Raw genomic sequence first — 13312 nt, forward strand, 5'->3', positions numbered from 1 at the left:
ATATATGTCTCGTTTCGAAATCCTTAAGTTAGTAGTCTTGTTTATATGTATATAACTCATTGTTAATATACTTATGGAGATACTTACTTATCATAATCTCATGTTAACCTTATGTATATCTATATATATATCGTCATGTCGTTTTTACAAGTTTTAACGTTCGTGAATCGCCGGTCAACTTGGGTGGTCAATTGTCTATATGAAACATATTTCAATTAATCAAGTCTTAACAAGTTTGATTGCTTAACATGTTGGAAGCATTTAATCATGTAAATATCAATCTCAATTAATATATATAAATATGGAAAAGTTCGGGTCACTACAAACGGGTCCTTTCAGTAAGAAGAAATAAATTACATATGTATGTCTTTGATTTCATGAATTGGTTTATGTTTTTGAAACCCTAATAATTCTGATTATATAATTAGAATTTGGGGATTCTCCTCTTGCTGCATAATAACTTATTAATAATCTGTCTTATATGATTGAAATGCAAATATTTTACGTCTTCTTACAATTTATATGTGAACCTATTTATACACGCAGTACGAAAATATAAGTATGATAACCTTATTTAGAATAACAATCATCCATTAATTACTAAAAGAAATCCTGTACTTGTGGCTCTCAGTTTAAGATATACTTGATCAGAAAGTATGTTGCATTTTAGTGTGATTAATTTGATGTTAAAATATCTAATTGAATTGATGTTGTTTTAAGTATGAGTTCTGTTTATTTTGTGCTTATAATGATGTAAAAGCTTCATATATACTAATGTAGTCTTTCTCCGTGCATCTGTTGAAAGGACCCGTCCTAATCCATCCGGACGAAGTCCGTATCCATTATAAACGATTCACAACAGTTGATTACATCGCGAGGTACTTGACCTCTATATGATACATTTACAAACATTGCATTCGTTTTTGAAAAGACAATCTTTCATTACATCGAAAGTTGACGGCATGCATACCATTTCATAATACATCTAACTATAATTGACTTAATAATAATCTTGATGAACTCAACGACTCGAATGCAACGTCTTTTGAAATATGCCATGAATGACTCCAAGTAATGTATCTAATATGAGCTAATGCACAGCGGAAGATTTCTTTCATACCTGAGAATAAACATGCTTTAAAGTGTCAACCAAAAGGTTGGTGAGTTCATTAGTTTAACATAAATAATCATTTCATAATTTTTAATAGACCACAAGATTACATATTTCCATTTCCCATAAACATACGTCCCATGCATAGAGACAAAAATATCATTCATATGGATTGAACACCTGGTAACCGACATTCACAATATGCATATAAGAATATCCCCATCATTCCGGGATCCTCCTTCGGACATGATATAAATTTCGAAGTACTAAAGCATCCGGTACTTTGGATGGGGCTTGTTGGGCCCGATAGATCTATCTTTAGAGTTCGCGTCAATTAGGGTGTCTGTTCCCTAATTCTTAGATTACCAGACTTAATAAAAATGGGCATATTCGATTAGATAATCCAACCATAGAATGTAGTTCCGATCACTTGTGTCCATTTCGTAAAACATTTATAAAAGCAGCGCATGTATTCTCAGTCCCAAAAATATATATTGCAAAAGCACTTAAAAAGGGATTAATGAAACTCACGCATCAAAATATTGTAAAACAGTTAATAAAGCATTTGCATGTATTCTCAGCCCAAAAACGTAAAAAGAAAAAGGGCAAATGAAACTCACGCATATAAATATTGTAAAACAGTTAATAAAGCATTTGCATGTATTCTCAGCCCAAAAACGTAAAGAGTAAAAGGGAGCAAATGAAACTCACACATATGATTATTGTAAAACAGTTAATAAAACATTTGCATGTATTCTCAGTCCCAAAAATGTAAAGAGTAAAAGGGATTCAAATGAAACTCACGCATATAAATATTGTAAAACAGTTAATAAAGCATTTGCATGTATTCTCAGCCCAAAAACGTAAAGAGTAAAAGGGAGCAAATGAAACTCACCTAATGTATTTTGTAGTAAAAATACATATAACGACATTAAACAACTGAACAATGCAGGGTTGGCCTCGGATTCACGAACTTATATCATTTGTTTATTCATTAATACATGTTATCGAATCAAACAATTTCATATATTATAATTTTATATATTATTTATTTAATTTGTATATATATATTTGAAAATGATTATTATTTATATAGTTATATATACATACATACATATATATATGAAAAATATTTAATTTGTTTTATATGAATTTATATAAAAATTGTTAATATAATTAATACATACATATGATCTTAATAATATCCTTAACTAAAAAAAAAATTCTTAATGTTAGTTATAAAAATGATGATTTTATTAATTATTTTGATGCTAAAAAAAATATAATGGTAATCAAATAATTTCATTTATTAATCTTATAATATTTATATGCTGAGTGTTGTAATTATATGAAATTTATGATAAACCCTAATTAATATATATATATATATATATATATATATATATATATATATATATATATATATATATATATTTTATGTATATTTCATATCTTAAATTATAAGTTATCTATTTTTTTTATTTTTTTATATATACTTTTAAAGTAGTTAATATTTATACTTATGATTATATATATATATATATATATATATATATATATATATATATATATATATATATATATATATATATATGTAATTAGTATTTTTATCAAAAGTCAATAATTTGCTATATGTAAAAATGTTAATATACTTAATATATAATTATATTTAATCATAATATTAATTTGCTATGAAAATGATAATAATAAAAATGATAGTTTTCAATCATAATAATAATAATACTAATAACAATCTTAATGATAATACTAATATTAATAATAGTGTTAATAATAATATAAGTGGTAACTAATACATATTTTGGCATTAATAATAATAATAATAATAATAATATAATAATTATGATACATGTGACAATAATAATAATAACTAATGATAACAACAATAATAATAATAATAATAATAATAATAATAATAATAATAATAATTAATATTAATAAGGAAACTACCTCACAATTAAAGAGTCCCAAAAAGAGTAAAGCTGCCCATACCCGGGCTCGAACCCGCGACCTCCCGAATACCCGCTAACACCCCACTCCATCGAGCTGCTGCCCATTTTCTGTTTAATAACCCCACGAATATAATTATAAACCGTATATCCTTTATTTCCTATTCTATCTTCTTCCACCGTGAAATTTTCCAGAGATCAAATCCATCTTAACACAGCTATTTCTTTTGATTTTTAGATTCTCAATCCAAATAGAAACGTCTAAGATTCAGTTGATTCGATTGCTTAAACAGAAAAATAAAAGAAAATAATGAAACAGTGGAGTTCTTGAGTTCCATGAACTCAATGTTTAATTTTTGTTTTGAAGGTCGTTTTACAGAAAACTTTATACACAAAATACATTGGAAACGCTCCTTAGAAACTTTTGGTAGTCTCAATTTAACTTAAAACATAACCTATAGCTTGAATTCGATTGAGGAACATTGGTTTGACTCTTAAAACTATAACTTTGACTAAAAAAATTCAAACTCTATATCAGAAATTGGAACTTGAATCTTTGAAGATAGTTTAAATATATAATTACTTACCAAACTGCATTTTTAGATTTTAAAATCACATTCGAATTTGTGCTTTGGCTAAAAAGTTGAATATACAGAGGTTCCGAGCTGTTTTCTGTTTAAACTAATGAATTGAGATAAGTATTATTGTTAATTGATGATGATGATGAAATGTTTGAATAGGTTCTGTATGATAACGTGCATAATTTGGTTGCTATAAAGCAAGGATACTCGACAAAGTAAATCAATCAGGAATAGAGAATGAAATAAAAAATATATAGAAACCGATACAGAGTTATACTGAATTTGTTTGCTAGCAGAACAAAATCGTTCCTACTGAATCAGATTGCAGAAGAATCCATATTTTAAAATAGTGTGATTGCTACTTGTAACAAAAATCGTACGAGGGTCTCTATCAGAGAAGAATTATCAAACAAGATTACAAAGAAAAAAAAATGATGTGAATCAGAGTTTTTGTTTTATGTCTGGTATATTAAATCCAGTAGTTACAATTTATAATATAAACCTATTAATAAAAACTATTAATATAATTTATACTAATAAGAGTACTATACTAACACTAATAATAATAATGTAACTAATAATATTTGCATTACAACTAAATTATAATCTTAATTATTCTTATAATAGTATTTATAGGTATATTAATATTAATCATAATAATAATGCTAATATTGAGATTAATAATAATAATAATAATGAAGATAATAATAATATTAGTGTTTACACAATAACTATATTTTTACTTGTAATTACATTTAATTATTTTGTATTTTATTTTACATATTTAATTCTAATGTTTATATTTTATAGTTTTTCATTATTATATACACTACATTTACATAGATATATATATATACATATTTATTTACAAACAATTGTTCGTGAATCGTCGGGAATAGTCAAAGGTCAAATAATTTTATGTAAACAGTTCAAGAACTATTGGGACTCTACAATACAGACTTTGCTTATCGTGTCGAAATCATATAAGATTAGGTTTAAATTTGGTCGGAAATTTCCGGGTTGTCACATCTGTAGTATAAACTATATACCGTGGAGAAAGAATTGCACCTTATAATCACCAAGAGAAACCCGATATAGTATGATGAGGAACGAAATAGTATGATGCTACAAATAAACACAAACAGCTTCCCGAAAAAAATCCAATTTCAAAAATTACATCAATTTACACGGTTGAAACCGATAGGGTTTCATTTGGGCGGGTCAATTCTGAGTTGAATGTGTACGCAGTATGTTATATGGAAGTGACTTTTTCTATCATTGTGGCATTTAAGTATGTTTCCTTAAGCTACTTGCAACCTATCGGTTCATACCGTTTAACCTTTGTAAGCTGACTTTTTAATTTTTGACCCATTTCAAATATTACATTTACTACAGGTTGTGATGGTTTTTATCAACCAGAATATATTCAAGTCTGCACTAATCCATAAATTTGTTCGTTTTTCATTTTAGAGGTTTTGATATCATTCTGCCTTGGTACCTTTTGTTATATTGTAAGTTAAGTTCTGTCCCCTTTCACCGCATCACACGAAGCGAACGATTCAAGTTCTTCCAGTTCTTCTGATGTTAGCTTTAACGTTAAACTCCAATATTTTAGTCTAAGTTTTCACACTTTGTTGTTCCAGGTATTAGAACCACATCGATTCCTTGGTGATGCACCCAAGCTAGTGATAGTTGAGCCGCGGTGCTACAGTATGCATTCTGATTTTTTTACGATATGTCGATCCGTTCTTTGGAGCATGTTTTGCAGTATGGGGAACAGAATATCAGAAAAGTCGTTCCGTTAGCTCTTGGTCTCCTATGCATTTCGAACCCAAAGGTCAATGTTTTGAAACTAATTAGCAAATACCTTTTTGTTATATGTGATGATAGGATGTAGTGGACTGTGTGGTTGATGAAGCTTTTTTTTTATTGATTTTACAGGGTGGACTATATATAAAATACTGACATATGTGGGTCACTTTCAAATTTAATTAGCTCGGGTTAAAATTGGCCAGTAATTTGAACTAATCTTTTTTTTTTTGTGGACACCAGATAATAAAGCTTGAAAGTTAAAAAGCCACAACAGAGACACCTGATGCTTTTCAAACTGGAGCTCAAGTTATGAAAGCAATGCAAAAGGCTGTTTAAGTTCTAAATTCTATTATGGTGCACAACATGCACTAATTTGGTTGTGCAGGCGGCTTAGGTGATGATCTAAAGAATGTTTGGTTACAATTTTAAATCGGTTTAACTGGATCAAGTCGAGTAGACCTGATACATTTTTTGTCGGTAGTTATGTTTTTATATTAGAAAATTGTGCATGTCAAATATAATATGCAAAAGTTCGCTAATTTCTATAACAATCTGTACTTTCAAATTGTTCACTTTTTACATTAGTGATTTGTTTTGTATATTAGAGATAATTTTAACTTGAATCAACCCATCTATAAGTGGGTGGGTCGAAATGAGCCCACTAATCATAGTTGTTTTACCTTGCAGTTCATTTATGTCTATGGTGGGGAGATATATTTCACTCACTTGGTCGGAAAATCATTTGTGATAGAGGAGACTATAATTCGATGACAAATTTCACAAGACAAATTTCATATTCTATATAATTATAATCATGGCATCATTTTTCTGATCGATATGATATTTGATGATGCATTAATCGAAATATTTTTCTCGGTTATGCATTATAGTTTGTTTTTGGAACAATATAAAACATGCTTTTGACCTTTATTTGCTGTTCAAAGTTTATTTTTGATAATAATTCAAACTATTATTTTTTGGTAATAGTTAAAACTATTTAAAAATAATAATAATTGTATTGTCTAATCATTTGTAAATCATAATCTATTCCTGATTAGTTTCATAAAAAAGCTCCGCGAATTCGCGGGTATTATTCGATAGCTTTATTATATGCTTTCGTCCGTTAACTCGCAACTCATAAATAAGCCCCGCGAATTCGCGGGCATTAAGCTAGTTTTTTATTATAATAAAAATATTATTTTTACCCTCTTTTAATAATTAACACAATTATATTTTAACACATCGTTACAATACTCCTAAAACAACAGTAAAAACCAACACCACCACTACACCACTAAAAAAACATGTCATGCTCATCAAAAAAGTACAAAAAGCAAGAAACACGAGTAAGAATCGTCTATCACCACTACAAATGGTCTTAGAAGCTTTAGAAGATTTAATAATCTAACATGACATGTTTGGAATCAAATTGACTAGTTTGAGATTAGTTGATTATATTAGTAAGAGGTATAGGGGTTGAGTTGGTTGGGTCAAAACATGTAATCTTGGACCTAGACAGCAACACCCATTGCGTTTCATTTTCAATAATGATTAGTATGTATGATGTATGATTTAGGACGTTGAATGTGTGTTAACAACCATTTTTGACATTTTGCCAACATGACATGTTTGGGATCAAATTGACTGACTGGTTTGAGATTAGTTGATTAAAGCTAATACTACCAAAATACCATAATCTTCTCAAGTGAAAGCTTCTAGACTAGACCTTAGTGATGTGGTATGTATTCTGAAGTAAAATTCTGGATGTGATCTTTATTTTGGATCTTTTATACCAGCATATAACATGAAATGCCGAAAATTTTAAGGCTGAATGAGATGTCTTGAATTGTAGACACATGTTACATTCTTACATGTATGGATGTTGTTTTGAGGTCAATGTACTGTTTCTTTACTTGCCCGAAATAATTTTCTAGCGCTTGAAACGATTAGACTTGATCACCTGCCTATAATGGTGAAACCGCGTATGAACTTGAAGAAAAAATATTACTGTATGTTTTTGTAAATACGCTTGTTTGGATTTAAGTATTTTTCTTTTAGCTCAACCGGTCCATGAAGTTTCAGTTTTCATATTTTGATATTTCTCCCCGTCAAGAAAAGCACTTGATGTTTGCTTTAACTTCCAGCCCTTCCAAGACGTCTTACTTTTCCATGCAACTCATTTCTAATTTATTTTCGATCTTGTACCTGCTTGCTTCACATAGGTTATATGCAACCGGTACACTGAACACTAACCCAAACCCAATCTTGATGATTCACTTGGACTTGATAAGATATATCTATTAATGAATTAAGAAATTTTAACCATCCGGGCATAGCTTGGATGGCCACTGAGTTGCTCCACCCAGCAACCCACCCGGGTTCGAGTCTGGCTTCGGTCGCTCGTTCAAAATGGGAGGTTGTTGTGAGGGGTGCCTTCACAGGCAATTCACCAGGTAGCGGGTCTGGCGCTCAGCGGCCTCGTTCCCCCAGGTTTACCCTCTGCGGGGGAGTCCAAAGGATTCGTTCGTAGGGGGGTTCCTGAGTCACCAAAAAAAAAAAAAAAAATGAATTAAGAAATTTTTTGACTAGAATGGTATACTATACCTGCTTTGATTGGGTATAAACAATAATCTGAATTGGTCCTTTAATTGTGATAAGAGAAGAATAAAAATTTGTGTTTTGACAAATGAAATCACTAATCAAAGAGTGTTCGTGTTTCTGCGTGTTTTTGGAATGCAAGCAAATATACCAAATAAAGAATTCGAAATTCAGTTAATCATCGACGGCGGTTGAAAACGAAAGGGTACAACCCTTTGTTTTGGTTCGAAAAATTGTTACACGAAAAAGTATAACTTTTGACGGGAAGAGACGTTTGGAAGAAACTTTTGACAATACATGTATAGTGAAGTACTACTGTTTGGATCGGACCCCAGAAAGGGGTGTTGCCCCCTTGACCCTCACTATGTTCGCAACAGTATCAAATTAGCTTTTACAGGTTTACACTCCACATTCTCCAAACTCATTAATGAGCATAGCTAGATAACCCTTGCTTTTAAGTAAATCACAATAACTAAAATGATTGTTAGATGAATTTAAAATCACTATGATTGATGATATCAGTAGTAGGTATAGGGGTGGGGTTGGGTTGGGTCAAAACATGTAATCTTGGTCCAGGACATCAACATACGCGTTTCATTTGAATGATTAGTAAGTATGATTTAGGATATTGAATGTGTTAACAACCATTTTTGACATTTTGCTATAATAATCTAACATAGACATGTTTGGAATCAAATTGACTAGTTTGAGATTAGTTGATGATATTAGTAAGAGGTATATGGATTGAGTTGGGTTGGATCAAAACATGTAAATTTGGTCCAAGACATCAACACAGATTGCGTTTCATTTTCAATAATGATTAGTATGTATGATGTATGATTTAGGATGTTGAATATGTGTTAATAACCATTTTTGACATTTTGCTATAATAATCCAACATGACATGTTTGGAATCAAATTGACTGACTAGTTTGAGATTAGTTGATTAAAGCTAATCATTGAATATATTGATCTGTAATGAATATTATTAGAATCTATTACATACGACATATATCTATTGCTATGCCAAATTGTTCAAAAAATTAGTGTGACTAGAATGTGCGCATAATGCACAATTCACCCGGTACCAGGTCTCGTGCTCGGGGGGCTTGATTACCCCAGGTTTTACCTTCTATAGGGGAGCCAATGTGCTCGTTTATAGGAGGGTTTACTCGCTTACAAAAAAAATAAAAAATAAATAAAGACTTTGACTCTGTAAACAACTCCCTTATACGAGGAATTTCGTTTCTTGCCCACTTGCTCTGAATCTATCTATAACATACGACATATGAGTGGCTAAATTCGTCGTGGATAACACATTTCTTTGTAACTACTTGAAATATTAGCATTTGTTGCTATGCTATTTCATTCTTGAATGCTAAATGAAGGCATGGAAACTTGTCAGTTATTCAGTACAATACGAAATTAATTATTCTAAATATTTTTTATGTTGATACCACATTAAACAATAACTATCTTTTTTAAAAGCTCAGAATGACTATACCAAACTTCTTAATGATTTGAACTAATGTCAACTAGACTTGTAACTAATGATTTGAACTATTGTTTAGGGTGCTTATTTTCAAATATGCTAAACAATTAAAAGGACAAAACAAATGCAAGGGTGCAACTCCTGAGAGATGCTAACAACCGAGTCTGATATCTTTTTTAACTTAGGTCAAAATCAAATCTGTTACCCAAAATCATCAGCATTATCACACAGCCACCATAACCAGTAATAAACCCAAGGTTTTATAGATATAGATAAACAAAAAATTACTTTATTTTCGACATCAAAGTCATTTATAGCAGGGCTTGTTTCAAACCTTAAGCACACAACGCAGACAATCCCCTCCATGCAACAATTCAAAAGCCTTGTTGATCTCTTCGAGTGTCAAATTGTGTGTTATGTACTCATCAATCTTAATTTCCTGTTGACATACAAATCACGATATGTAAACTTAACTAAAAACACACGATACCTCTATCACGAATTCACTTGTTGGGTTTGGGTATGGGTTTACCTTGTTCATATACTTATCAACAAGCTGAGGAACTTGTGAACGGCTCTTGAAGCCACCAAAGGCTGTGCCTTTCCAAACACGACCCGTAACCAACTGAAATGGACGAGTTGCTATTTCTTGACCCGATGCTGCAACACCCACAATAACTGATGTTCCCCAGCCCTGTATTTATACAATGTGGTTTAATATGATTATCGCGTGTAATAATACAGTAACAAAATTTATAAAATTTACCTTGTGACAGCACTCCAAAGCAGCCCTCATTATTGAAACGTTCCCGATACACTCAAAACTGTAATCAACACCTCCATCTGTCATATCAACAAGAACCTGCTGTATCGGTTTTTCATGCTCTTTTGGGTTCACAAACTCAGTCACACCAAAGTCTTTTGCTGCAATTCAAAATTATAGAAGTATCTTAGTGTCTCAAGCTAAAAAAAAGTTGTAGATTCTTAAAACACGAGGAAACAAAATCCTTCATAGAAGAAAATTAAAAGAAATAGAACAAGATAATGCATGCCTCTATCGAACTTTCGGCTGTCAATATCGACTCCAATTATTCGTGAAGCACCGGCTGCTTTTGCACCCTCTGCCACCTATCACACAGTTGTCAAAAATATAAATTTTTTTATTAAATGGTGCTAAAAATAACACCCAACAATGAATCTTGTAATATCAGAAACTTACTGCAAGACCAACTGTTCCAAGACCAAAAATAGCAACATTTGAACCTGCTTCAACTTTTGCTGTGTTCCAAACTGCACCAAGTCCTAAAAACAAATTATTGTGAAGATATCAGAAGTTCAGAACCATAGAATTAACTTTACAATGGCTTACAAATAAAAATAAGAAAATCAGAAACTTTAAAAAAAGTTACCAGTAGGAACACCACAACTAAGAAAATCAGAAACTTTAAAAAGAGTTACCAGTAGGAACACCACAACCAAGAAGGCACACCTTTTCCAAAGGAGCTTTGGGATTAATCTTAGCAACACTTACATCATGTACAACAGTGTATTGACTAAAAGTAGAGGTTCCCATAAAATGATATATTGGAGTTCCCCTAACCGAAAACCGACTCTTGCGATCATTCATCATCACACCAACTCCAGTAGCTCCCCTAATTTTGCCACATAGATTGGTCTTTCCTGATTTACAAAACTTGCATTCTTTGCATTCAGCCTGATAACAAGGTATCACATGATCCCCTGGTTGAACAGTAGTTACTCCTTCACCAACACTTTCTACAATCCTGCAAATTTTATATTAAAGAATAATTACAGTCCTGATCCTTTCAAAAATAATAAAAAATAGCTTAAACTCACTGTTACATGAACGCAGAACATACCCAGCAGCCTCGTGACCAAGAATGCACGGGAAAAGACCCTCGGGATCCTGCAGGGGAGGGACTTAAGTCATAATATCAGACTATAAACATTTTTGCAACCATATAACGCTTACTCAATAGACACATACTAATTCGATTTTAGTGATTTGATTGATTCCAAACATATTCAAAATCTCACCATTCAAGTTTTCAACAAATATAACCTAAGAGATTATTCCAAACTTACAAGTGCTTTATTAAACATCCAAAAAAAATCACAATCCAAACATCAAGTTACTCAATGAATTCCCAATAGTACATTTCATTTGAAACAGGATACAAAAATCATCATACGATTATACGAACAGTCGATGTAGTTTCATGAAAACCTAATCAACAATGTAATCGCTGTGCACTGCTAAATCAATCAGGTGACCATCCATATGTATGATTATACTTTATAATTTACTAAAATAATAGATGAAGGATGATGATGATGATGATGATGATTGTACCTTGCCACTCAAAGTGTAAGCATCAGTATGACAGAATGCAGTAAACAATATCTGAACTCGAACTTCACCGGCTTGCGGTGGCGCAACTTCAACATCTTCAATTACTAACGGCTTATTAGCCTCATAAGCAACCGCAGCTACAAAACAATCAAAGATCACAATTAAAATCAAACTTAGGGTTTTGAATTTATGCTAAATTCTACAGTAAAAATAAAATAACTGACAACGTGATATAGAGTACCTTTGCAGGTGATAACTTTTCCTTGAGTACTAGCCGGCGGATCGATGCACAGTTAGCTATTGACGGTGGATTTGATAGCACTGAAAGAAAGGGTATGAAATGTGAGGCGCTAATTATTGCAGTAACAAAATTCAAAGCCCACGTTTATTGACGTTACTAAGATCTGGATAGATCCGGTTGAGGATCCGAATAACATTTAGGGGTGTATCCAAACGTAAGAACAGTGTGTGGGTTCACTCTAGTTTTCACTTTTCACCCTTTTTTTTTTTTTTTTTTTTTTTTTTTTTTTTTAAAGACAAAATTGCACCGGGGTCCCTGTGGTATGTTCGAAATAACAAGTAGAGTTCAAAAGAATTTTTTCACCTTAAGGGGTCACTGTGATTTGCAATAGTTTCACGAGGAGTCCAATTTGCTAACTGCCTTTAAAAACTCTGTTAAATTCCCTCACATGCACTGCACATGAGGGTATTTTCATCAATTTAGATCCCTCTTGTCAAATAACCCACCAACCCACCCTTTATGCCCACCTGCACATGTAAATCCCAAAAAAGTTTCCTCTATTTTACTCTCCACCTACAAATTACAAACCCTAATTAAAGTCAAATAACAATCTCATCCCCACCTCTATCGATTTTATCAGGTGATTTCAAACCCAAACCCTAAATTGAAAGAATGAAGCAAACAACTTACTAATGTGCTGGTTCCTTGACGAACTGATCTAGATACAATTTCTCGATTGACTACTAGGCTTGAAAAACGAGTTCTCGATACAAGTTCACGAGGTAATAAAAAAATCGAGCTACGAAGAAATGATCTAGATAAAAACGTTGTTTCAGATCTCGTTTCAGATATGTGTTCGTCGCCAGAAATAGCAACCGTCAGAACCATCACCGGAACCACCACCTTGTTAACTCCAAAGCCTGATTCCGACTAAAAACGGGACCACCAAGAAAATGAGATTCAGACCTAGAACCACCGTTGGAACCATCATCAGAACAACCACCGTCGTCGTAGTCATATTCCGTTGCAATTTGAAACCAGGTTGATTGTAAATTGATAAATGTTTGATAGAACTTGATTTTGTTTGATAATTGTTAAATTAGATATATGTATTTTGTAACGACCCTACTTTTTCC

The 13312-nt window shown here is 31.8% G+C and overlaps 1 protein-coding gene across 1 annotated transcript; it reads right to left on the minus strand.

The window, feature by feature from the left end:
* Positions 1 to 9708: 9708 nt before the first annotated feature.
* LOC139853896 (alcohol dehydrogenase class-3-like) lies at positions 9709 to 13064 on the minus strand. Its single transcript, XM_071843237.1, has 11 exons — positions 12867 to 13064; positions 12691 to 12749; positions 12177 to 12229; positions 11936 to 12072; positions 11442 to 11488; positions 11020 to 11345; positions 10781 to 10863; positions 10614 to 10689; positions 10328 to 10485; positions 10094 to 10255; positions 9709 to 10000 (listed from the first exon to the last, which is right to left on the minus strand). Exons 1-11 carry the CDS (start codon positions 13062 to 13064, stop codon positions 9890 to 9892), a joined length of 1410 nt encoding a protein of 469 aa, XP_071699338.1. The 3' UTR covers positions 9709 to 9889.
* Positions 13065 to 13312: the final 248 nt, after the last annotated feature.

This window comes from Rutidosis leptorrhynchoides, chromosome 6, assembly GCF_046630445.1.
Source record: "Rutidosis leptorrhynchoides isolate AG116_Rl617_1_P2 chromosome 6, CSIRO_AGI_Rlap_v1, whole genome shotgun sequence".
NCBI lineage: Eukaryota > Viridiplantae > Streptophyta > Magnoliopsida > Asterales > Asteraceae > Rutidosis > Rutidosis leptorrhynchoides.

Bases quoted from the DNA above. Each gene is read 5' to 3' on its own strand.
- LOC139853896 (XM_071843237.1), bottom strand. From the start codon at position 13,064: ATGGTTCTGACGGTTGCTATTTCTGGCGACGAACACATATCTGAAACG. The intron at 12,750-12,866 runs GTAAGTTGTTTG...TGTAATTTGTAG, and splicing joins GTCAAGGAACCAGCACATTA to GTGGAGAGTAAAATAGAGGA. The intron at 11,489-11,935 runs GTACAATCATCA...CCTCCCCTGCAG, and splicing joins CTTACACTTTGAGTGGCAAG to GATCCCGAGGGTCTTTTCCC.